We start from the raw sequence: 27,928 nt of genomic DNA on the forward strand, positions 1-27,928 counted from the left end.
TTAATTGTCTGTTTCATACATTTTGCCTGATCAGATGTTAATGTTTTCAACGGGGGAGCCAATTTTTTTTAGCGATTTCCAGGTTGGTCTCAATGCTACTGTATATGGTGAAATAAAACGAGTAGTTTCGATAATGACGATATTAATATCACAAATACAAAAATACAGTCAAATTATTTTTACATACATTATATATGACAACTTAGACAACGCACAATTACTTATATTACGACTGCATATACAGAATAGCCTGTACTCGTAAAAAAAATCAGTGCAGTCAGAGTAACGGCAAAACATTTTTTAGCGCCACTTGCACCATCCCACTGACCCGGGGTTAAGCGGTTAAACCGTTAACGCAGTGTCAAATTGTACTGTTAACCATGGTAACTCCAGGTTTAACCGGTTAACCCCGGGTTAGTGAATGGTGCAAGTGGCCCTTAGAAGACTATTTGTATCTTTATCTACATAAATATCATAAACCCTCTAGGATACGTTCTTTCGAGCGCTCGATTTCGTCACTCGAAAGTTTGTGGAAAACGGCGAATTGATAATTTTGAAATACGAGCGATAGATATTGGGAATCGAGTGGTATTGGCCACTTGGTTTCAATTCTATTAGTAGAATTTAAATGCCTAGTAGGGGAGATATTTTGCATAAAATGGAAATTGTATGACCCTACTTCGCGTATGGGTCAACATTAAACTAAATAGGTTGTAAAATAATGGCTTAATACACTTTCGATTTTTTTCAATTTTAAAATATTCAAAACTTTATACTTTTGATTTGATACGTTAAAAAAACTCGCTTTGTTAACTACTGAAGTCACAATGTAAAGGTTTTCTTTGAATTATTTATAGATACATATAGTTATTTTAAACTACGATGCAAAGTGATCTAAAATAAAAGTGGAATGATTTAATGATATCAAATTCAATCAGATTGACAAGTTCATGATTAAATTAGTAATAAGTTTCAATTAATTGAAACTGTTTTAGTTTTTTTTTAACTATTTTGCGTCTTTGATACAAAATTATACATTTAATTCTTAGTTTTAAAAGCCATGTATTCTGTTGTACTTGGGTACTCAGTTTGTCAATCTTAAAAAAACCGGACAAGTGCGAGTCGGACTCGCCCACCGAGGGTTCCGTACTTTTTAGTATTTGTTGTTATAGCGGCAACAGAAATACATCATCTGTGAAAATTTCAACTGTCTAGCTATCACGGTTCGTGAGATACAGCCTGGTGATTGACGGACGGACGGACGGACAGCGGAGTCTTAGTAATAGGGTCCCGTTTTACCCTTTGGGTACGGAACCCTAAAAAGAGCAATTTTATTACATATTACATTTTATTCCTTCGAGTCCCAGGACCGACCTTAACCATTCGTAGACTAAAGATCGGTTTTCCTAGGATAGCGGTGCCGTCATATAGCGGCCGTCTCCATACTAAATAATACGGCTAAATATGGAAGTCGTAGTATTTGTATGGAGACGCCTGCTATAGGAAACCAGAGCATTATGTAAAATTTTGGCTGTTCAAAAGCAAAACAGTAACATAATATTGACGTGATGCTTGTTGAATGTAGGGATGCATTAATGACTTGATCAGTGTTAAAGCAAAGGTCAAAGGTTTTGTGGATTCAAAGTCAGAATTTAAAATGATCTATATATCTTCGTATTTTAGTTACAAAATACGTCCATTCTTAGGTCTTTATCACGCTGGCGATGAGCGCGCAGCCAGTTCTTTATACGCAGCGAAATAGTTGTGCGCTCGCGGTGGACTCGTTGCGCGCTCGCCTGCAAACCGCCGTGATAAGGCCCTTACATGGCGACCTTGCCAGCTTTTTAAATCTTAAGTGCTTACAGTTCAAAAATGACAATCGAATGTCAGTCTTACATTCCAGAACACATATAACTTATTGATTATTAAATACTAGCTTCTGCCCGTGACTTCGTCTACGTGGTATGATGATGATTGATAAAAACTATCCTATGTCCTTCCTCGGGCCTCCAACTATCTCCGTACCAAACTTGTTCCGAGTTACTTTCGCTTTCAAATTAATAATTAGTAAGGATTTGTTTGAGTGCTTTTTCAAGGGATTTACCACATGGTAAATCCCTTGATAAGGGTTGAATCGTTCTGTAAATATACATATTTGTAAAATAGATTTTCATCTACATCCCAGCGACGTCGCCCGCATCGATGCCCAACATAGCCAAGTCATCCAATTCTTCTTTCTTCTTTGCCACGCTTCCGTTTTCTTCTTTCGGCTTCTCTGCTGGCTTCCGACTCTGTTGATTCTGTTGAGGTTGTGTCTGATTCTGCGGCTTATTTTGATTCTGGTTATGCTGGTTGATAGGTTTATTATTATGCTGTTTATTCATAGGTCTCTTATTCTGCTGTCTTGGTTTCGGGCTGGGTACTAGGGGAACATGAGTGTCATATAGCTGCGGTCTAGGAGGAAAAAGATTAGGGTTGAGGGGTGGGGGGTTCATGTCGAAGCCCATCATCATGCCTGGGGGCATTTGCGGGGGCATGAGGCCTAGTGGGGGGAAGGGGGGCATGACGCCGCCGAGGGGGCCGAAGGGCATGGCGGCGGCGAAGAGTTCCTGTTGCGCTTGGAGGGCGTCCGCTTGTTTCTTCACTTCGGAGGGGAAGATGATGTCCAGAGCATCTTGGAAGTCCTTGGAGAGGTTGCTTGGAGTAGGGGGCGGTGGTGTTCTGTAACAATCATGTAAGGTAAGACCGGTATACTGTCAAGAAGGGAGTGTTTTTGCAAATTAGTGGGGAAAGTAAATGCCGTGAATACAACTTTTGTCTCAGGTGATGCCGCATGGCACAATTGTTAATGTTCCAATGCTACCCAAGAGAACTCTTGCCTACTCGCTAAAAAAGTGGCAAAGACGGCTTCATCCTTCGAGCAACACCGGCTTCCGACACATCGGAAGGGAGGGGCCCAAGCGATATCTCACCGTACAAATCTTTCTGCCATTTTTCGCGGGGGGAAAGGTGCACACAGTCGCACTTCTCACACACTTACATACAAAATCCAATCTGTAATGACGACACAAATACATAGAAAATGACACACGTCAAAGACAAATCTTGCAAACCTCGATCTCTTTTTGTGTACGGACGAGTGACAATTGTCACAACACGCACACTAACACATTTTCGTTGAAGTATGTTATTGTATTCTGAGAGACGAGAAGTCGGATTTGTCGCTCGACCGATCCGCAATTTGTACTAAGCGAGCAAAATCGATAAATCCAACTATTACATGAGACTAAAATATAATAATTGTGTTTGAATGTAATTAAACGTATGATATGTAAAAAAAATATTACATGTGAAATGTAACACTTTCTTTTTGTAAATTTGATGTCCCCGACCTCTTTTTATAACAATAAACCGAGCAAACAGGCATTTTTGTGCAGCAGTGTTCACGCGCGCGTCTGGACTCGGTCTAGTGAAAAATCCAAGTGCAACTAGTTTTATTACCCGCGCTAGATTAGATTGACGCGCTAATCTTGTACCTCGGCAGAGGGGAAATTGTGCGAATGCCGCCTCCCTTCCGTGTTGCTCGAAGGCTTCATCCGTCTATTTGTAGCTATAAGGTCAAGTTTGGCGTTATTTTTCAAAATATATTTGTTTTGTTCGGTTTATTTAGTCGTAGGTAATTATTATTTGGAGCATGTATTCTCAAGCCGATGCTGTCAGAATAATGGAGTAGTTAAAATATTAATTTCAAATGATATATAAAATTTTGTAGGAAATTTAGTGTAGTGTATTTAGTGTACCTATGATTTTAGTTATGATATGTAATTGCGGTAAGTCGTGGCAGGGGCGGCATCATAGCCGATGGCCTTAGACTCCGACCGATAATTTTGAATCGATTTAACAGTGACAGTCACAATAATTACAGACAAGTGTCATGTTCGACGTAGCATTTGCCATGCGATTTTAATTTATATACGTATTACAAACTTGGTTATTTTTCGTTTTTTTTTTCTATCGGTCATTTTTAATTATGTATTTGTAAAAAAGGGATAAAACGTAAATTAATTAATTGAGGTTTGTAAAGTTTTATGAATAAGAGGGTAAGAGAGAATCCACATCAGTGTCTCCCTTCACGGCTGCCCGCTTGACGCAAACGTTGGTGTAATTGCGTTGCGACACCATTTTTTATAGCGTTAACTAGACGCCGCGCTCGGTCTCGGGTTCGCGCAGGTTATCTTCCCCTTAAACGAACTAAAGATATGATATGACTCACGGCAGCAGCGCGGCAGGCTGCGGCGGCGGCGGCGCGGGCTGGGGCTGGGGGGCGGCGGGCGGCGGCGGGAGGGGGAGGGGGAGCGGCTGCGGGAGGAAGGCCACGGGCGCGCCCAGCGACGTGGGCAGCGCCACGGCGGGCGGACCGATCTCCTGCTGGATCTGCGCGCGGGCTATCTTCTCTTTAAACTCCAACACCTGCAACCATATACACGCATCAGATGATTTGCGGGGCTAGCGCATGATTGGCGCGACAGTCTCTCGCCCGCGAGATCCCCGTCCCTTCATTTATACAGTTAGAAAAAGACCCGTAGTCTATCTCGCGAGAGAGATACTATCGCGCCCCTCCTGTGCTAGCCGTAAGCCTTTTGTGCTAGACGAGCTTCGGTTAAAATTATCAAGTGCCCCATACTCCAGATTCGGGGTCATCCATTAATTACATCACACGTTTAGGGGGAGGGAGGGGGTCAACAAAATGTGACATGTGACAACATGTCAATGTGGGGGAGTCATAAACTTTGTAACGTCACTTTAACTTCATCAGTAACGGAAAATGTATTTAAATTATTTTATACGCTAATTATCATTTAAATAACAAGGTTTTGAAACGATAATCGTTTTTATTCGTTTAATTTTATTTTCACCTCAGCAGCTCGAACAAGGGTACTTTGCTTCTTAAAAACAGTGAGCAAAATGCGATTTTGCTCACTGAGTCATTTTGTCTCACTCAGTGACCAAAATCTTGCTCACTGAGTGAGACAAAATGACATTCAAGTGACCTTTATAGTCAAATGTCATTTCAACATGCGGGGTCTAATACAAGTTCGATACTTGGGTTCTATTACCTCTGTCCCTCTAGGTATGTTCTCACTGATTAGGGTGAAAAATTTTGTGTACTACACGAGATCAAAGTTATTTACATCTCGTGCGCTTTTGAATCCCTTACTACGCTCAAGATTCTAAATTAGATTCACTCGCTACGCTCGTGAATCTATTATAGAATCTTTCGCTTGCACGGGACTCAAAATAAGCACTCGAAGAAATATCAAACTTTGATCTCTTGTTGTACAAATAACTATTCTTAATCAGTTTTCGGATATAAACTTACTAATATTTCTTTTGACAAAAATATTTAGATTAAATATTAAATAAATATTTGCCGATTTCGTTTAAGAAATGTGACGTCACACCAGGGGGGAGGGGTTTGCCAAATGTGACCAAGTGTGACAAGGAGGGGGGGAGGGGTAAAAAAACCTAGAAATTCGTGTGACGTAATTAATGGATGACCCCTTCTTATTTTACTTAACTTGTAATATTTACATGTGACAAACCAATTTTGTATTTAAAAAATCTTAATCTTAATCGTATTTGTGTAAAAAATGTCCTATAATATTTATTTATTTATTAATCTTTAAATTCGTGTGATGTAATAATTGGATGACCCCTAACAATGAAGATTGGCCATAACAACACTGTAATAAAACAAACTCATCAATATTATGCGAGACGTGGGTGACGTCATCTCCAAGCTTAAATGGAGTTGGGCGGGACATGTTGCTAGGCAGAGTGATGGCAGGTGGACCAAAATGTTGACGGATTGGTGGCCGCTTTCGGATGAAAGAAGCGCCTGGCGTCCATTAGCTCGTTGGGTGGATGACATTTGGAAAATGGCGGGGCACTTTTGGATGAGACTAGCCCAGGACCGGGATACGTGGCGTACACGAAGAGAAACCTATGCTCAGCAGTGGGCGACTGAAGGCTAGAATGATGATTAAATTTTATAGAACAGCACAGTTTTAAAACTGCTGACTTGAAATACTATACCTTCTTTTGTATTTCTGCGTCCATCTCGTCTCTTCTCTTCTTGGTAGCTTCCTCTTCTTCCTTCTTTTTTACCTCTTCTTTCTTCTGTTCCTCAGTTTTGGTAGTTTTGCTCAAGTTTTTGTACACGGGCATTTTACCTGACAATTAATAATCGTAATTTAAGGCAATTTCTAGTTATTTCACACTCTCTGCATGTATTCAATTACTTGAAAATAGAAATGTGAAGTATTTTGTTTACTTTAATAAGGCACTTTTTTAGTTTTTTGTGGTCGTATCCAATATTGGATAGAGCAACGTGGAAATGATTTAGGGTCGCTTGCACCAAACTATTCGTATCGTTAATGAGTTCGCTAAATATTTATGTATGGAAAGTTTCATAGTAAAGCGCCGGGGCGCGCCGGCTGACGTTGATCAGTCTGTCAAATGTGGTTGGTGCAACTGGCCCTTAGGGGTCATCCATTAATTACGTCACACGTTTAGGGGGAGGGTGGGTTCAAGAAAATGTGACATGTTGTGACATGGGGGAGGGGGGAGTCACAAACATTGTGACGTCACTTTAACTTCATCAGTAACCGAAAAATAATTTATATTTTTTTATTCGCTGTACAGTTAAATAATGAGTTATTGGAAGTAATTTTCGTTCCTAATTGGTTTTGTGTTATAAAATTACTAATATTTCTTTTACCAAAAATATTTTTTCATTAAAAAAAATAATGCCGAGTTACTATTACCGATTTCGTTTAAAACAAAATTGCCTAAAATGTGACGTCACACCAGGTGGGGAGGGATTTGCAAAATGGGACCAAGTGTGACAAGGAGGAGGGGGGAGAGGTCAAAAAACCTAGAAATTCGTGTGACGTAATTAATGGATGATCCCTTAGGATCGGTTGTACCAAACTGTTTGTCATCGTTAAAGAGTCCACTACATTTTATTGTATGGAAAGTTTCATAGTAAACCGTCGCGGTGCGCCGGGTAGGGTTGAAAATTCTCAAAAAAATCAAATCATTTTTTTTCCAGGACCTTTTGAAATTTTCGTTTCTTTCCGTATTTTTCAGTTTTTTTTGGAAAAAATGTTTTTTTTTTTTTTAAATTAACGACACCGTCAAAGTCAATAGAAATTTTCACAAACGATCGCCGGCCAGCATTTAGATAACAAAACACATCACTAAGAAGGCGTAGTTACCTAAACTATGGATTAAATATAAATGGAAAAATTCGCAAGTTCTTTTCAAAGTGCGTTTTTTTCATTTATTTTAGATTTTTATGTTTCTTTCGGAAAAATATATATAAACTAAGTGACATTGTTTTCTTCCGAATAAAACTTAAAAAACATGGCTTTTAGAAAAAAACGGGAATTTTTCCGGGTTTTCTCAACCCTAGCGCCGGGTAACGTTGATCAGTCTGTCGAGTGCGGATGGTGCAACTGGCCCTTAACACGTTCACGGACGCTCAGTCACACCAGTTGGACACCTACATTTTGTATGGAAATATTGGGACTGTTATAGCATTCCTGTCACTACAAATATATCTTTTAGGTTTGTATATGACGCGTAATGCTATGCAAGGCGAATGCTATGCAATCCGCGTCAATATGAAGTATATTTTTTATACGCTATGTGACAACAAATGCTCTACAATTCGGATGCATAAGCATGTCTGTCACATGACGTAGTCAAAATGGGATCTTATATGACATCGCATGTTATAGCATTCATACATCGTGTTCGATGGACTTGATGGCTGAGACTTCTGACTTCCTAAAGGCGCGATTTTTGCTCTAAAGACTCATTCACCTCTTCAAACATTTTTCTACTTCTGTTTTGTTCTCTCTTTGCTTATCATTGTAATATATGAGTCCATCTCATACATGCCCCATCCCAAGCACGTTCGCTATTCATTCCACCTAAAATTATGTGATACTACCTACACATTATACACAGAATGAAACCACAAATGCGTGTCATAAGGTGCTTACCTTGTGAGAGGTGATCATCGAGCGCCAACAGGCTATAATTCACAGTTATATGACCAAAACTATGACTAGTAACGTAATTATTTGAATAATAGGTTTAGGTATACACATTCATGCCTCACTTTTTCACATTAACCGTTATCAAAATTTGACTGTAGTGTAATTAACAGCAAGTAAATAAGTTAGTTTATTAAAACACAATGAAACACTTAAAGAAATTGTAAGAAAAACATTAATTACGATTTTATAAAAATCCGTCAAAATCGCTACCGCGCACGAAATTCACACAAATTACATGTGTCCACTCCCAGACGCACATGCCGGGCTACTAAGGGAGCTGCCATACAAAGACGAATGCTATAGCATATCCGTCACAGAAAGGGGGGGGGGGCAATTTGGAGACGTCACAGGATAATTTTTGACTTCGATAATATGACAGTAGGCATTATTTGACTCTGGTGACTGGTAGAGGAAAAGTTGGTGAATAATATTATACTGTGGTTAAGCGGATTCATAAGCATTTCAACGCAGAAATTTAAAACGAATAACGGATGCTATAGCATACGCGTCACCAGGAGTGCAAAAACGGATGCTATGAAATCCGCGTCCGCGAACGTGTTAATAGGTTAAAATGTGTGTCGTGGCGCTCACCGATGAAGGGCATCTTCCTGATCTCCGGCTTCCGGGCGCCGCCCGGGCTGCGGCCGCGGGACCCGGAGCGGCGCTCGCGGCCCCGGGACTCCCCGCGCTCGCGGCCCCGGGACTCCCCGCGCTCCCGGGACGAACGCGAGCGGGACCCGCGCCGCTCCGCCTCCCTGCGAGAGAAACACTATACTTTATGACTCGGTCACGACATTGCGCGACCGGCGGCGGCAACTATAGGTGGGAACGAAAGGTCCGATCGCTTCGCTCGATCGTCTCGCTCCAACCTATGATTACCGACGCCGGCGTAATGTCGGGGCCGAGCCGTCACACTTATCGATACGGAGGCGATTTAGTGACAGATGTTCAAACGTGTTCTATATTCTGAGTACGAGTAAATTTAAAAATAACACCAATGACGACAACTCGACATTAAACCGTTTCAAATCCTAATGAATTTATAGATGATTTTCAAAACCTCTACAAAATGTACACTCGACGTCATACGCCATTTTTCGTTTTATTATTTGAACAATATTCGAGTAGAATCTAATTATGACCATATTCTTTATTTATTACTTTTATGCCTTTACTGACAATGTGACACTCAAACAATTAATACAATAAGGGCCACTTGCACCATACCACTAACCCGTGGTTAACCGGTTAAACCTGGAGTTACCATGGTTACCAATACAATTTGACACTTGGTTAACGGTTTAACCGGTTAACCCAGGGTTAGTGGGACGGTGCAAGTGGCCCTAAGATAGATAAGGAGTCCCTTGTGTCCCGGACGGCCGCATCCCGGTTCCGTGTCATCCGGTTCTTCAGTGAGTCCAGAACCTGGCGGTTGCTCTCGTTAAATCTGTTAATAAATCTGAACTAACTTCTTTCTAGAAGCGCCTCTGTCCCGACTGTCTCTGGGGTCCCTAGGGTCCCTGGAGTCCCTTGTGTCCCGGTCGGCCACATCCCGGTTCCTGGTCATTCGGCTCTTCAGTGAGTCCAGAAGCTGGCGGTTGCTCTCGTTAAATCTGATAATAAAACTGAACTAACCTCTTTCTAGAAGCGCCTCTGTCCCGACTATTCTCTGGAGTCCCTAGGATCCCTGGAGTCTCTTGTGTCCCGGACGGCCGCGTCCCGATTCCTACTGACCAGGCTCTTCAGTGAATCCAGAACCTGGCGGTTGCTCTCGTTAAATCTGATCATAAAACTGAACTAACCTCTTTCTAGAAGCGCCTCGGCCCCTACTGCCTCTGGGGTCCCTGGAGTCCCTTGTGTCCCGGACGGGCGCGTCCCGGTTCCTGGTCATCCGGCTCTTCAGTGAGTCCAGAAGCTGGCGGTTGCTCTCGTTAAATCTGATAATAAAACTGAACTAACCTCTTTATCGAAGCACCTCTGTCCCTGCTGTCTCTGGGGTCCCTGGAGTCCCTTGTGTCCCGGACGGCCACATCCCGGTTCCTGGTCATCCGGCTCTTCAGTGAGTCCAGAAGCTGGCGGTTGCTCTCGTTAAATCTGATAATAAAACTGAACTAACCTCTTTCTAGAAGCGCCTCTGTCCCTACTGTCTCTGGTGTCCCTGGAGTCCCTTGTGTCCCGGACGGGCGCGTCCCGGTTCCTGGTCATCCGGCTCTTTAGTGAGTCCAGAAGCTGGCGGTCACTCTCGTTCAAACGGGCTTCAGCATTCGCAAGCCACTCTTTAAATACAAGTAAATCAAGTTATTGTTCGTCAACTACATATACATATTGTTCCAATTTACACCATCATGAAATTCATGAATAGCTTACTTTTTTTCTTCTTCTTAGCCACAGTGTCGCTCTCGGAGCTGCTTGAGGAGCTGGACGAGCTGCTGCTGGAGCTCTTCCCCTTCTTCTTCTTGCTCTTCTTCTTCTTTTCCTTCTTCTTCTTCTTTTGCTTCTCTTCTTTGATTTCGGGCGGCGGTTGCGGGCTGTCCTTACGTTTTGTGTGGAAACCGTCTGTGTAATGAAAAAGTATTTTTGTCAATAATTACATTTTTGATACAAGCTTCTATCGCTGCCTGTACGAGTTCCTTATGGTCATCTCCTATGTCCATCATCAGATCAGCTTGATGGTACCATAATGTTGCATTGTAAGATCGGTATCTTACATGTAAGTACGTGAAGTTTTAGCTGAATCGAATAATGGGAAGTGGATCTAATTTAACTGTCAAGATTTGAACCGAACAAACATACATACATACAAGCATTGCAAGTTAAATAAAAGCTTGTAATTATATGTTGGTGATTGCTTGTATAAAATTTCTCAAATTTTATTCTAGTAGGGAAATAATTCAAAATTGTTCTACAATGATTCTATTACATAATAAGACTATATTTAGACTAAGATAGACTTTATGACAATTGCGATAAGGTTGGAAATCGAATGGACTGACACATTCATCGGACTGGACCATCACTAAACCTCTTTGTGGGTCATGTCCGCCTGGTAGTTTACTAATTTACTATTTTTCCTCAATGACTACTAAAGTACAGATAACACGCGAGGTTCGGTAGGGGGTAGGGGGTAGGGGGGGGGGGGGGGGTCACGATAAAATCACGATAGATCACGTTGGCACGTTGGTATTTTTCTACAGTTCAGAAAAAAAACGTACCACATGAGTAGATACTTTTTCTCGGTTTCGTTAAACATAAATCTTCACTTTGCACTTCAAAATAGCGAGTCTATTTAACGAAAATATAAAAATAAACAAGATTTTCTATATACAATACTATTTATCTTAAAATGAGGTCGAATGAAAACATTTCAAAAAAATACACGTGAGGTTGTGTGGGGGATGGGGGGTAGCCAAAAACCTCACCAAATATCACCAAGGGGGAGGGAGGTCAAAAAGTAGCCGAAAACACCTCGCGTGATTTGTGCACAACCCCTTGGTGTTGTTAGTGTTATTACCTTTGTTGAATGTGATGGTGTGCGCGGCGTATCTGCTCGCTGCGGCTGCGGCTTGCTGGGCGGCCTTCGCGGGGTCTTCCTTCACCTTGGAGCCGCGCGCCTTTTCGAACGCCTTCTGACGGTCCGACATCCAGTCGGTCTCCCAGTGCGGGTTCTGTTCTACGAAGTTCTGCAAAACAATCGTACTTATAGTTCGTTTTTTAGCATTAGAAAGAAGGTAAGCGATCTTGACATGTCTTTTTATTAAAAATCACCGTTGAACATAAGTCACAGCAAATATGTTAGAATAAATCATATACGATCTTTTACATTCTTTTGCTTTCAAAAGTAATATGAACTATTTTATTAAAGCGTTTTTCAATATTTTTTTAAATAAAAAGACACTTCAAGATTGTTTAATGCAAAAAAACGAACTATAATAACGGCGTTCTAGCCTAGTCGGTAGCAACCCTGCGGTAGCGACTGATTCCGGGTTCGAATCCTGGTAAGAGCATTTATTTGTGTGTTTATCACAGAGTTGTATTCATTCTAGCCTTTTATTGAATGATATTAATGGCATTTAGCCTTTTGAACGCCAAGAACACCTAAAGGCGTCGTAACTAGTCGTACCCACAGCGCCATGGACAACTAAGTGTTATGGGGCTGTCCATAAATTACGTCATCGATTTATGACGATTTTTGACCCCCCCTCCCCCCTAAAATCATCAAAAAATCATGCTTCGAATGACTCCATTTCCTCCTACGTCATGCTACCATCATCCGATGTCTAGATCCCCCCCCCCCCCCCCTAATTTGAAATGACGTAATTTATGAATAGCCCCCATGGCGTACGCTGTCAAAGTTACCTTCACACTTTCAAGTACGGTTTACTTGAAAGTACAGTTCCTTGGCGTGTATGTGACATTTTTGTTCATGATGATAGGGTTCAAAGGGTTTTTTTAAACATGTCGTGAACTTTATTATTTACAAAACGTAAATAAGTGAACATGTTGTAATACGTAACTTACGGTATAGTTCTTGGAATGCACGATAGACTTGAGATGCGCAGAAGCGCAGTGCAGGTCGCCGATGAACTGGTCGCACAGCTTGCAGTACCACGCCGTCGACGGCACGAAGAATTGTAAGCCTTTAAACAAACAACATAAGGTTCATAATGGCGTACATATTTTATGGCATGAATATTTTTTTTTATTTCCGATTATGTAATTATAAAATTTCGGTCGCATTACCAAATTATACAACCGAAATTAAAATGTAAGCGAAGTTCCCGCAAATATAGCTAGTCTTTGTGATAGCAACGTCAAAAAGACATATTAACTCACATTTATAGACGGGTCTAACGCGAATTTTATTCAATTACCTTTATTTACCGACGTGGTTTGCCAGACTATAGTTTATAAAGTAATGTGTACCTCTGATAGGTGTCCGCTTGGTGGGCGCCGATGGGAAGCTGGGAAACCCCTCGTTGGCCGTCGTCACGCTGTGCCACGGGGCTTCCATGTGCGCTGCCGCCATTCTGCAAACAATCATTATTACCATAATTTTAAGTCGATGCAACCCTTGTAGAATCAACCCAAGATCCACAGACTTTGTAGAGACCGTGTGGAAGTTCTAAAACACGCACACAGACATACATGTTAGATGCGGCCTACCTGAACCACTGTGGTGCAATCCACATGTGTTTAGATAAATAAAATAAATATGTAGTTGGTTAATAAGTTTGTGTGTGTACCTACTAACATTAGTTGTAAGATTAAAATGTGTCACTAACGAAATTGATCCTTTGTTGGTCTTGAATAAATTTAATTTAATTCAAAACTCTTACATATTATAAGTTCAGTTGGAATTTAGTTTATTTGAGCACTTAGAAATACCTGCATAAACAAATAAATCTGCACCAACATGACGGAGGTATTCTGCTTTTTTCCAGTTTATCCCTAATAAAATAAGATTATAAATGCGAACGTATTAAAATCTGACTTTTCTATTACGGAATCACCGTCTTCTACTTAGGCGAAATGACGGGCAAAAGTTAGTTATGTATATATTATACATAGGTATGTATATATTAACGCAAAAATAGATCTAATCTTTTTTTTCTCAAGTTTTGTCTTCCTGTTCCCCTTGCTGATTTAAGCAAGGTTTTCCTAATATCAAATTATCTATGCCTTAGTCTAGACTAAAATAAGTCGACAACCTACTTCTGATGAGCCGGCGAGTGTAGATGGTTCAAGTAATCCTTGGCCGTAGGTGGGAACTCATTGCAAACACGACACCAATGCATCTCCGGGTCGTAGTACACATAGTTGAACTTGTTCGTTGGTCTGTGGGTAGATGGGGGATGGGGACAACTTACTTCTGATGAGCCGGCGAGTGTAGATGGTTCAAGTAATCCTTGGCCGTAGGTGGGAACTCATTGCAAACACGACACCAATGCATCTCCGGGTCGTAGTACACATAGTTGAACTTGTTCGTTGGTCTGTGGGTAGATGGGGGATGGGGACAACTTACTTCTGATGAGCCGGCGAGTGTAGATGGTTCAAGTAATCCTTGGCCGTAGGTGGGAACTCATTGCAAACACGACACCAATGCATCTCCGGGTCATAGTACACATAGTTGAACTTGTTCGTTGGTCTGTGGGTAGATGGGGGATGGGGACAACTTACTTCTGATGAGCCGGCGAGTGTAGATGGTTCAAGTAATCCTTGGCCGTAGGTGGGAACTCATTGCACACGCGACACCAATGCATCTCCGGGTCGTAGTACACATAGTTGAACTTGTTCGTTGGTCTGTGGGTAGATGGGGGATGGGGACAACTTACTTCTGATGAGCCGGCGAGTGTAGATGGTTCAAGTAATCCTTGGCCGTAGGTGGGAACTCATTGCAAACACGACACCAATGCATCTCCGGGTCGTAGTACACATAGTTGAACTTGTTCGTTGGTCTGTGGGTAGATGGGGGATGGGGACAACTTACTTCTGATGAGCCGGCGAGTGTAGATGGTTCAAGTAATCCTTGGCCGTAGGTGGGAACTCATTGCAAACACGACACCAATGCATCTCCGGGTCGTAGTACACATAGTTGAACTTGTTCGTTGGTCTGTGGGTAGATGGGGGATGGGGCCAACTTACTTCTGATGAGCCGGCGAGTGTAGATGGTTCAAGTAATCCTTGGCCGTAGGTGGGAACTCATTGCAAACACGACACCAATGCATCTCCGGGTCGTAGTACACATAGTTGAACTTGTTCGTTGGTCTGTGGGTAGATGGGGGATGGGGACAACTTACTTCTGATGAGCCGGCGAGTGTAGATGGTTCAAGTAATCCTTGGCCGTAGGTGGGAACTCATTGCAAACACGACACCAATGCATCTCCGGGTCGTAGTACACATAGTTGAACTTGTTCGTTGGTCTGTGGGTAGATGGGGGATGGGGACAACTTACTTCTGATGAGCCGGCGAGTGTAGATGGTTCAAGTAATCCTTGGCCGTAGGTGGGAACTCATTGCAAACACGACACCAATGCATCTCCGGGTCGTAGTACACATAGTTGAACTTGTTCGTTGGTCTGTGGGTAGATGGGGGATGGGGACAACTTACTTCTGATGAGCCGGCGAGTGTAGATGGTTCAAGTAATCCTTGGCCGTAGGTGGGAACTCGTTGCACACGCGACACCAATGCATCTCCGGGTCGTAGTACACATAGTTGAATTTCTTGTTCGTTGGCGACCTGTGGGCAGATGGGGGGTTAGCATAGGTCAAGTGATGTTATATCTGAAACATATTAAAATTGGCCATCGAATGGTAATTTTAGTATCTAGGATATAAAAACAAAAGAAATATGCTGCGAAATTAGCAATTTCAATAGATAGCGCTTTCAGTCATATATGGTTGTCTGAGCCTTTAAATTGGAAAGGGTAGCATGGGGCTTGTATTAACGAAATGGACTAAGGACACAAAGACAGCACTTAGTACTTTTAGACCTCTAGCGAAATCTGTAACTACATAATGTTTTCAACATTTGGATGATGTAAAATTGCTATTTTCACAGTACGTACCGTAATAAATATTGTCTTAAATTAGCTTAACTAGCAAGCACCAAACAGCAGTATTAAGAAAATCGATAGGAACAATCTAGTCGCAATGTCGCTAGTTTTTTTTAAATATTTCAGTGTCCAAAGGGATAGTGACGTCAGAAAAAATAGGAACTATTTCATCAAACAAATCCAAACCCCGACGGGCCCGAAACATGTCGCCAATAGCGACTAAAAATTCAAGTGAGTGAAACCGTTGTCGTATCAACAATTTAAAATATGCCTCACAAAAGTTTAATATCGAAAAAATCTTTCTTCGAATTAAAGAAACGGTTATGAATATATACCGGCTTATTTGAACGATCATTGACGCTTGTAAATGAATGTGAGGCGATAAAAGTCCTACATATAGGGTATAAAAAGCAGAACTAAATCGTCCCAGGAAATCATTAATTAGCGCACTACCTAAATATAACAAAATCAGTCGATTAGCGCGCGATTTTGAGTTTCCGTGTCCAGTGAGTCCTGAACACACATTATTCCGACCCGGTTGCTAGTAAAAAAAATAATCTTCCTGAAGAAAAGCAAAATTATATAAGCAGTTAGGTGACAACTTTTTGGTTATTTCACTTGAAGTATTTAAGCTCCCATGTAGGTTTTATTACAAAAACAAATAATTATGGTCTGCTTGTTATTTTTTTCCTTTTACCGCCTTTGATGTGTTTAAAACACTTTTCTTTTGATGTGGCAATCCGTAGGTATACATTTTTTTCCTAAATATTACATTACCGTGTCTGTGTTTAATTTTGATTAAACATGAATAAGATAACCACTGTAAAACGCAAAAACAAGGTAAAGAAAACAAAGCAATTTTGCACATTATTATTTATTTCAGTTTAATTGCAATTTTTGTCCATCAATTCACGTGAAGATTCACATCAGTCACTATGAAAAAATATCTTAATTTAAGTTACACAATAATACACATAAAATACATAATATATAATACTAAACGATTTATGTTATTATAATATTCTGCACACAGCAATGTAATAAAAGCTACAATATTTCTTATAAATAACCAAACAAATCATACCAAAATCCTCAAGTTACATGTCCATTCCTTGTGCTATCTTCAAGTCAATCTTCTTCAAACTTCAAACTGTGAAAGCAATCGAAGTATCCCGAAAGCCTCTCTCATTCCTGCTTTGGGATATATTTCATCTAATTTACAAATAATCTTAAGTCTTGTTTAACTAAAATTTAAAGGCATTAGATATCAAAGCATGTTCAGAAATATCTCTCACCGTTAAAGTTTGGTGTGTATATTTCTAATCAAGCTTTACGTGCAAAATTAATAAATAAGAGAAATTTCAGCTCAACAAGACAAATAGAAACATGTAACATATGGCACACCTGGATTTCCTTTTATTCTTGAGGTCGGGGCTGGAGTCCCCGGAGTCCAGGGCCGCCTCAGCTTCCTCTCCGATGATGCCGTTCAGCATGTCCACCACATTGTTGATGGTCTTCAGCTTGTTCTGAATCTCCAACTAGACAAATGCAAGCATAAATGCAACGGATTCCCAGTTGTGTACGTAAGGCAAGCAAAGCTACACAACTAAGAGTCACAGTAAAATGTTAAAAAATATTATATATATATGTTCACTTAAATATTCTGTTCAAACCTGTAGTTTGGTATTCTCCTTTAAAAACCGTTTAGTGTCCGGCGAGGGCGATCGTTTCGGGTCGCCGCGGAGTTCGTTGCGCTGGTCTTTAAGCGTTTCGAGTTCCTTTTTCAATATTCCCGCCTTTTTCATGTATTCCTCGCGCTGCTTGGACAGTGCTGCCTTCTGGTGGCGCATTTCCGACTCAATCGCCGCTGCGTGAGAAAGAGCACTGTAAGCTGATTGGTTAGTTTGAAAAAGTGTGACGTCACGTAACTTGTAAGTCACGCGATTGGCTAAATGCAAGTGAGTTTTTTTTATATAGCGAATACATTCAAATTGACAGATTACATGTTATGTGAGGTCACATTCAAAATAGCAAAATATAAAGATACTTATGTACAATTCGTAATGGTGGAAAAAAAGCATCATTTCTGACTGATTTTTGCAAGAGATACCGCCAAAGGCTCTAATCAAATAATAAGCGATAATATCAGAACCTGTATTAGACTTATTTGTTTTAAGCAGTCAAAGAATCACCAAAATCAACATGACGATGAAATCAAGATGTTGTTGACAGTCCTAAATATATTTTCCTGAAAACATTTATCACCACATAAAACACACATTCTTATCAATGTAAATATTATGAAATAATATTAGTCACATTCGAAAATTTGATATAAATAAAATAGTACCTAAATAAATATTATAATTATATTGATTCCCTGTGATGGTCAGCTTCTTTCTTCAAGTTCAGAACTATGTTTCTTTTCTTTATTTTTCTTCTATTGTCATCATCATCATAGCTCTGCCAGCTCATTGATAAGTTCAACTATTTTGTGATATAGATATTCTGGTAATTTTGTTAATTTCAAATATGCATTTTACAATATAAAAGGGAATTAGGTCATAAGAATGATGATTTGTTAGAAAATACCCAGCATGCAATAGATTAGATTTGAACATCTCGCCCTCGCGCTCGCATGATGATTCAATATCAACAATAATAGTCATGCAATATAATGGTTCCATTGCCAATATAGACTTCAATAACCAACATAACAACAATAAACTTTGTACAGATAAAACCATTTGTTATGAGTGTATAAAACCAGTATAAAATGGCATAGCAATTTAATCTTTTGGTCAATATTATATTATATATGGGCCTTACTGTATAGTATAAGTAAAATTATCAGTCATTTTTCATTGAATCAATGGTATTAGAAAATAGATTTGAATTTGTTTCATTTTACAACCGACCGACCAAAACAAAATCAACTCTGCTCCAATAATGATTTAAATTTCATTGGAGGTTGGATTCAGACTAGTTAAGAGTTAGACCAAAAAAAGTCTGCAGCGATTTTGATAGCCCATGTTACCACATTATTTTAAACGTCAAACTTCTATGAATAACACTTGCACTGTGTGGGCTATCTAAATCGCTGCAAACTTTTCTTATACTCTATGTTAAATATACTAGCTCAGATGGGTCTAACTACACATGGTTGACTGATATTTCCTTTTCCTCTTAACACTAAATATAGTATTTTTATGTACTGTATAAGACTATCCAAAAATCCTTGAAAAATTACCTAAATTGAGCATAAACATACCTGGGGACTTAAAGCACAATCTTACCATAACTTCAAAAAACACTTATTTTTATGCCATGCATTTATTTTTGCATCAAACATCACTGAATATACATTATATGGAATTTTTGTGGTTTGGTTGGAAAATAACTTAAATCCACTACTAAGAAATATACATGGTGGCTAAAAATAAGTGCATTCCCGTTGCCAGGGAGGTTTTGGGATTATATCGAGCAACTTTTACTATGGGACCAACACCGAAATGGCGAAAAAAAATGTACCCTCCCATAGAAAATAGACCAGCCAAAATGTATGAAACAGCCAAATTTTTCTTCGCGTTTTCGGAGTTTGCCCATAGTATAAGTTGCTCAGTATAATCCCAAAACCTTCCTGGCAACGGCAATGTAGTTATTTTTAGCCACCCTGTATAAGAGAATGGGCAAAAAGGATAGAGTCAGATCAAGCTAACTGTGCAAGGCATTTACAATGACAAAGTCTGGCAACGTCACCATAAATGTAAAAAATCTATGAAAATAGGATGTTTATAAACACTTTCCCCCTTTGTTCTATTCAAGTCAGTGCACAGTTAGCTTAGACAGACTTTAAGATGTGCCTTTCCCCAATCTCATAGGTATAAGTAGTAGAGTTCCTCAAGATTTATGTATAATATCATTTCATATTTCTCCAGTGTCTCTTTAGTGAAGGAGGAACGTCATGAGGAAACCACAGAGTAACCCCAACCTAAATGATTAGGTTGCAATACAGACCTTATGCTCCATAACTAAACAAAAGCAAAAAAGCTTGAACAATGCTTCGTAGAAGAAAACCAGCTCATTTCAATTTACTAACTGCTGGTGGCTACTGGAGGTAAAATTTATATTTCAGGTCTCGTTTTGCTTTGGATATGTATTCTTTTTTATCAATTTAGTAAGCTTTTTGTAATTGTGTATATTTAAAAAAATATGGGTCACTATAACATATTAATTCTACTTTAGACATTTGTTCTAAAATTAACTTTCAAATGGTACAAAGCCATTTGAAGAAAAACAACAAATTTTAAAGAAATATGCCTCTTGGGAGCATAACAGGAAAGTGAGTGAGTGTTGAGCTGCAAAAATATCTATACTCTGTTTCATTAATAAAAAATTTGTGTCAAGATATTTTTTGTTGCCGTAACTTAATATATTCTAATGTAAAAGCTGAAAAAAGAAATGCATCATACCTTCTTTCTTGATCTGATCTTCAACATTAAATTGTGGAAGTGCTGTTGGTGGCGGCGGCAGTGACAGCTGGTTCCAGTTGCCAATCTCCGGTGGGTGCGGGGTCGGAGGCACCGCCGCAACGGGAGGGAAGTCATCGTAGATGCCGGAGTAGGAAGGTGGCGGGTAGTTGCTGAATGAAGGATTTGACTGGAACAAGTGATTCACTTTAAATTTCAGTCTTAATTCATAGCAACACAGGATTGCAAAGAGAGGTGTAAGTTCTTAAAGTATACCTACTTTTTAGGTAGTACTTTAGGGGGTAGGGAGTACTTTTTAGGGTTCCGTACCCAAAGGGTAAAACGGGACCCTATTACTAAGACTTCGCTGTCCGTCCGTCCGTCTGTCACCAGGCTGTATCTCACGAACCGTGATAGCTAGACAGTTGAAATTTTCACAGATGATGTATTTCTGTTGCCGCTATAACAACAAATACTAAAAACAGAATAAAATAAAGATTTAAATGGGGCTCCCATACAACAAACGTGATTTTTGACCAAAGTTAAGCAACGTCGGGAGTGGTCAGTACTTGGATGGGTGACCGGTTTTTTTTTTGCTTTTTTTTTCGTTTTTTTTTATTATTTAATTGATTTATTTACATCGATACAGCTTGAATAAAGAATAACGTTCGTAAGCGACATCAGTAGGAAAGTAGTCGATTCAGCAACTATAGGCCTTTTGGATTAGAAAGGAAACGTTCCAAATAAACGACCGTTTTTTAGGGTTCCGTACCCAAAGGGTAAAACGGGACCCTATTACTAAGACTTCGCTGTCCGTCCGTCCGTCCGTCCGTCCGTCCGTCCGTCCGTCCGTCTGTCTGTCACCAGGCTGTATCTCACGAACCGTGATAGCTAGACAGTTGAAATTTTCACAGATGATGTATTTCTGTTGCCGCTATAACAACAAATACTAAAAACAGAATAAAATAAAGATTTAAGTAGGGCTCCCAAACAAGGGGCCGGTATATGAGGTTTTCGATTTAGATCTCACTTTGTAACCATAATTCGTTCAATAAATGTTTAATAATTGCATTAAATTACACGTAAATTTGTTCACGAAGAAACCGAGTACCGACTCTTCATGCCATTATATTTTTAATTTGCTGTTATTCTCTACAATTACAGTCGAATTTAAGTATTATGTTCCTTCAAAACTCGCTTAAAATGAAAAAAGTTTAAAGACTCATCTTTAGTTATGTTATGTATACCTATGTATCAAATGTTTTATAAATTACCTATAAAAAGCAATGTTTTATTTCGATTAGGTCTACATTTTGTGCATATTGCATATCTGAAGTATTTTCGTACTAAACTTGAAACTTTCGTTGAAACTAAATAAAATAGTTATTCCAAATGTACAGTCGCCTGCAATTTATGTTACACAACGAAGGCCGCAAAAATATCTGACACGATCTCATTTGTAGAACCATAAGACCATGTCACATATTTTTGCGGCCTTCGAAGAGTAGGTACCGTCATTATCACCAACTTTGCCCGCTTTTTTTTTAAAAACGAATTTCTCAAAAAACTTCACATCTAATGACTTTTTTTGCTCAGCACGTCCATTGTGATCAAACGCATCAGTTTATTTGAAAAAAAAAATATTTTTTATCGTGTTTTTACCCATTTTTTTGCGTTTTAGAGGGCGGGCATAACAATATCCAGGGTTTTTGCCAACATTGCCCACGTCAATTTGGTATTCAAATACAGCTCGTATGATGATGATGTCTAAGGATCGCTTAAAGGTTTTGGGCAATCCTACCATTCCCTGTTAATAACTTAGCACATAAGTGTAAAAACTTTTAAATAAATTTGCTGGGCAATGTTGCCTACCCGTTTTTGCCCATTTCCAAATAAGGCTCGCCTAAGCATTTTACAAAGGCTAGGGTTGTCACTTTTGAGAAAATCTGTTACAATAGTTTAATAATATGTTTTTTGTTGTGTTTTTCATTCGTTAACGGGATAAAACACCTAAATAAAGGATAATAAGACAAATAAATACAGTATATATTTATAAACTTATTTTAGTGTACAAACATAACCTTCTTTTACTTGCGAAGTTGGGTAAACTAGATGAAAGTGACAACCCTAATCCGTTTTTGGTGGTGGGCAATGTTGGTATGGATGCCAAATTACCGGATTACTTTGCCCACCGCTAAAACTTTTGTGTATTTAGGCCTTTTTAGTTTAAATCTCAATAGACATAATCTATGCTTCATGTGTTATAACTCAAACCCGGAAATATTTGTCAAAGGGTTCTCAATTTTTTCTACTTGCATTCATTATTTATAAATTTTTTGCCCGCCGAAATATTCCCTATATTAGGCAACTCGCTCAAACTCAAAATTCCCAAGTCAAGTTATGCACAAGTTTGGTATATAGTTTTGTCAGAAATATAACCTATTTTCTACTAAAAATAGCAGGGTGGCCATAACTATTATATTTTTTTCTACATTAACGAATTTGTTTAAAATTGTCGTTTTGGGCAAAGTTTCCCTGGAGGCAAAGTTGGCGCTAATGACGTAACATATTATTGCAGGTGACTGTAGATAAATGTTTCGGTGATTTTGAGATTATTTTCCAGGTTAGTTTACTAACAATCAAGTTATGCAGATACCGATTTCGTGAACGTATAAGTAGTTTAGTACTGCTATTGTTTAGCGATACCGATTATTTTTGAAGGTAAAACTGTACCGGTTGAAATATAAAGATATTAAAATTACAGCAGGGACAACCATTTTTTATAGGTGTACCTAAACCATCATTGGCCGAGCGTTAGCAAAGGTTTCCGTTTCAGCTTGGGCAAAAATGCTTTTGTATGTTCTCCTTTGCAGATCACATTTCTCAACTGATTCTCGTGAAAATTTGTAAGCAGGTTCGATAGAACTATTCTGTTTCGCTTTATCCGCCAAAATGGAATTGCCACCCTGCTGAAACTTTATTTATTTAAATTCCTATTGAATGGATTTTGCATCTGACTTAATGACATCTTGTTTTATTCGCTTTAATTGTACAAAACGCGTATCTCGACAAAGCAATATTAGGTAATAAAACAGTCAACAATCAAATGAATTAAATAGGTACGTCACGTGTGACATGAACAGACAAGGAAAGCAAGATTAAATGCATTGTTTCTCTTTCATCTTTCAATGGAACGCTTTTACCCTCAAAGGAGGCTAGTGGTCAATACTAAACTAAAAGTCCCATCTTAAAAAAACGTGATGGGTCACTGACCTGTCCCAGTAAAGTGAGGTAGTGTGCGTGAAGTGCGCTTGTGTGTGAAATTGGGTAAATTGACAGAATCTGAAATTTTACCCACCGCTACCGTCGCCTTAAGCAACGTCGGGCGCGGTCAGTACTTGGATGGGTGACCGTTTTTATAGATAATGGTACGGAACCCTTCGTTTGCGAGTCCGACTCGCACTTGGCCAGTTTATTTTTTATTTTTATTAGGGAGTTCTACTGGGCAATTTTTGCAAGAAATAACAATAAGTCTGATATGGAAATAGATTCAACTGTACAAGTCAGGGTTTTTTAAAGAGGGGTCCTCAGCATGTTTATCAGGGGTCTGCAGTACGTCAGTTACCTACTGTAAGCATACTTATTAGGAAATCTTGTAGTAAACTAGACAAGACCTAAGTGTAATGAAACTTAAAATAAAAGTAAATTTTAAAACATAAATAAGGGTTTTTATTATTTTCTTAAAACATTTTTTTACGAAGATCTTTTAACTTTACCAAACTACCAACTAGCAGCATGCTATTCAAGAAAAAATAAGAGACGTGGTGGCGCCTGTATTCTCGTAAAATCAGGTATTCAATACAAAGTAATACCAGGCATTGAAAAACTGTCATTAGAAGAAAACTTCGAATGCTGTGCCATTGAATTACTCCAACATAAAACTATAATTGTTTGTGTATACAGAATCCCAAGTAGAAACAATTTTAATACTTTCTATGAAAAACTAGACATAATACTGCGTAAAATATAAAATAATTTGGACAAGAATATAATAATCTGTGGTGATTTCAATATTGATATATTAAATAGAAATAATGTAACACTGGAATTTGAATCCTTTCTATATAGCTACAATTTAAAATTAGAAATCAGACAACCAACGAGATTAATCAGTAACACATGTATAGATAATTTTGCCCATAATCTTAAACGAGGACATAAAAGCTATGTACTTGACCTTGGACTCTCTGATCATACAGCTCAAGTGCTCAAAATACCTATTAAAAAATCGTGTACATTAACATATTGGAGAGTTCAAAAATATGATTACTCAAGGGAAAACATAAAAAAGTTTAGAAATTACTTATCGTGTTTGTCTTTTTCTGATATCTACAATACGTGTGATCCAAATATAGCATACGAGTCATTCTTAGAAACCTTTCGTTTACTATACAGTCTTTGCTTTCCTAAGAAAATAATAACTATTCAAACGAATAAAAAAATTAAGTGGATTTCTCGTGGCATTAAAGTGTGTAGCAAAAAACAGAGAGCTTTACTGTGGCAATACAGATATTCACCCTCTGAAAATAATAAAATACGCTTAAAAAACTACACGCGCCAATATCGAAAAATTATTAGGTTAACTCAAAAAGCTCAAAATAATTACAAAATAAATGCGTCTAATAATAAAGCAAGGACTACATGGCAAATCATAAACAACAGTAAAATTAATTTACCAAAAGAAAGCATTACAAAAATTAAGCAAGACAGTAAAATTGTAACAGATCCTTCAGAAATAGCTAATGCACTCAATGATTACTTTATACACAGGCCTAACAGCTCTACACAAAATGAACAAGCACAAACAAAAATAGATTTAAACCCTCAATCCATGTTTATGACTCCAACATCAGCACAGGAAGTTAGATTAATCATACGATCATTAAAAAACACAAAGAGCGTTGGTTATGACAACATTAATACAAACGTCATAAAATGTGTTAGTGATATACTTGACAAACATTTAAGTTACATTATTAACTTATCAATTAGTGCTGGCATTTATCCGAATAGTCTAAAAAAGACCGTTATTAAACCATTATATAAAAAAGGCGATAAAGAAAATCCACAAAATTATAGACCAATAGCCCTTATCCCGATATTTGCAAAAATATTTGAAAAAATAATATATCAAAAATTATATGACTTCTTTGATAAATTCAACATTCTATGCAAGGAACAGAAAGGTTTCAGAAAGAATATCACTATAAACATGGCAATATATGACCTATTAAAAATTGTAATAGAAAATGTAGATAAGCGAACACCTGTTTGTGCAGTGTTTACTGACATGACCAAAGCGTTCGATTATGTTGATCACAAGTTATTGCTCTACAAATTAAATAGATATGGAATAAGAAGTAATGTCTTAGATCTCATAGAATCTTATCTCAAAAATCGCCCTCAATATACGGAAATATCTAGAATATGTAAAAATAGTAAATTCGAAAAAATATATGTTTCTGAAGAATTAAATATGCAATATGGCGTCCCTCAAGGCAGCGTACTTGGCCCCCTCCTTTTCTTAGTGTACATAAATGACTTCCCGAGTAAAGTTCATCATCCAATGATCATGTTTGCTGATGATAGTACCTCAATTGTAAGTTTTAACGAGAATGTTAACTATGAACAAGATATAAATTCAGTTTTAAATGAAATGATAAGATGGCTCAATAACAATAATTTAATTATTAATTTAAACAAAACCAATATCATGCACTTTCACCAACGAAAAACGGTTCTTAATATAAATATTAAATATGATAATAATACAATAGAGAGAGTAGCTATAACAAAATTTTTAGGGCTTATGATTGATGATCAACTCACATGGAAAAACCATATAGAATATATATGTAAAAAAATAAACAAATCAGCATTTGCACTACAAAAACTTGCAAAAGTAGTCGATAATAATGCACTAATAACTGCATATCATGGCCTTGTAGCCTCTATATTACGATATGGTGTTATTTTTTGGGGGAACTCAGTCAATAGAGAAGCTGTTTTCAAAGCCCAAAAAAGATGCGTACGGGCCATTTGTGGAATCAATATGAGGGATAGCTGTGTTCCATTCTTTAGATCTTTTAAAATCCTAACGTTTCCAGCACTATACATATATGAACTAGCAAATTTTATAAAAAACAATTCACACCTATTCAAATTGATATCTCAACAACGCAAGCTTCCTCTACGTGTACAATATCTTAACAACATCTGCAATAATCAACACAACACAGCTTTCTTAGGTAAGAGTATACTAGGTATGGCTCCAAAAATTTTCAATAAAATCCCAAACTATATAAAGTGCCTGAAACCTGACCAGTTTAAAATACAACTAAAAACATACTTAATTAACAAATGCTATTACTCAGTAAGTGAATTTCTTGCAGACACCTGAAACAATTATAACTTGTCTATTTTAGTAAACAACCTGTATAATAGTAGTTTAAGTTATTTAGTTTTTGATTGTAATTGTGTGATTTCAGAAATTTTATTATTTTATTTGGAAGTTAAACAATATAATATTCTATTCTCAATGTTTATTGCCGTAATATTACTAATAGACATAGCTATTGTTTAAATGTAATAATTTATGGTAAACATACTCGTAATGAGTCACCATTATTTTTAAGTTTAATATTTGTACGCCAATAGGCAAAACACAGAGCTCTATTTATTATTTTATATATAAGACCTTAACTGTACCTGTGTTCCACAAATAAATTTTTACTTTACTTTACTTTACTTACTTTACTTTACTTTAAATGTTTTCATCAAGTGAATCCTTTCTTTTCTATTTATGTGTTTTAAAATTTTGTCTAATAACTGTGTTGTTAAAACAAGAAGAATGCATGTTTTGCATTCTTGTTTATAAGACAAGTGTAAGTATTCCTTTGGTAAACAATGAATTCCTTACCTCCGATTGTTGGAAGGACGGCGGCGGGGGCGCAAAGCCAGAGTCTGGGAACTGATTCGGCTCCCACAATTCACTCGGTTCAGGCAGCTTGGAGATCTCACTCAAAATGTTCTCATCTAGGTCCTTGTCGGGTTTCATCCTTGGGGAGCGGCTACGCCGCTTCTCATCCCTCAGAGGGCTGCGGCTTCGCTTCGGAATTGGATGCCGGTATTCACGATCACGATTTCGTTCTCGGGGATCACGATCCCGGTCTCTATCCCAATCCCGGTTGTAATAACCCTTCCTAGGGTCTCGAGACTCTCGAGGATCACGCGACATGTTTCACAAATAAAAGCACGCACTAAATACTACAGTTAATTATAGCTCTCTCTACACTAGGTACTAATATTAACACTTAAGTTATGAGTTCATTTTCCTTCACGTAAAATAAAGTTGCTTTTATTGAGTTTTAACAAAAGTCAAAGTAGCCTATAAATGCGTCGCGAACGTCGCGAACCGACGCCATTTATATTTGTAATATTTATACACGGACCTAGAGAGTAAACCGGACAGTGTACATTAGCCAAAAAGTGTGTCCACATGAGAAGTCAAGGTGGGCCGTTGCATCTCTTTCTAATTAGGGTGACCATAAGTCATATGTATGTGGGATATTAGGATAACATTGAATAAATAGTTTGGCCAGGATCTTTTCTTATTCGTGCATATAGTTATATTAGTTATAAAATATCATACTGTCTTTTCGCTGTACTAGTATTATGGCCTAAAAAGGGATGGATATAGTTTTTTTTTCTCCTCTGTA

The 27,928-nt window shown here is 38.4% G+C and overlaps 1 protein-coding gene across 1 annotated transcript; it reads right to left on the reverse strand.

Annotated features, from left to right (window-relative positions):
• Positions 1-125: 125 nt before the first annotated feature.
• On the reverse strand, positions 126-27,601 carry LOC134806644 (serine/arginine repetitive matrix protein 1). Its single transcript, XM_063779971.1, has 15 exons — positions 27,130-27,601; positions 20,154-20,340; positions 17,355-17,548; positions 17,086-17,219; positions 15,237-15,365; positions 13,053-13,156; positions 12,648-12,766; positions 11,641-11,809; positions 10,497-10,685; positions 10,246-10,405; positions 8,721-8,884; positions 6,097-6,233; positions 4,274-4,470; positions 3,537-3,600; positions 126-2,753 (listed from the first exon to the last, which is right to left on the reverse strand). Exons 1-15 carry the CDS (start codon positions 27,445-27,447, stop codon positions 2,175-2,177), a joined length of 2,844 nt encoding a protein of 947 aa, XP_063636041.1. The 5' UTR covers positions 27,448-27,601; the 3' UTR covers positions 126-2,174.
• Positions 27,602-27,928: the final 327 nt, after the last annotated feature.

This window comes from Cydia splendana, chromosome 3 (assembly GCF_910591565.1).
Source record: "Cydia splendana chromosome 3, ilCydSple1.2, whole genome shotgun sequence".
Lineage (NCBI taxonomy): Eukaryota > Metazoa > Arthropoda > Insecta > Lepidoptera > Tortricidae > Cydia > Cydia splendana.

What these genes read in the sequence shown, in the direction of transcription:
- LOC134806644 (XM_063779971.1), bottom strand. Translation starts at nt 27,447, where the DNA reads ATGTCGCGTGATCCTCGAGAGTCTCGAGACCCTAGGAAGGGTTATTAC. An exon ending in ACGCAGAAATACAAAAGAAG is followed by an intron (nt 4,471 to 6,096) that starts GTATAGTATTTC and finishes ATATGGTTGCAG; the next exon opens with GTGTTGGAGTTTAAAGAGAA. An exon ending in ACAATTTCCCCTCTGCCGAG is followed by an intron (nt 2,754 to 3,536) that starts GTACAAGATTAG and finishes CCTTCTTGACAG; the next exon opens with TATACCGGTCTTACCTTACA.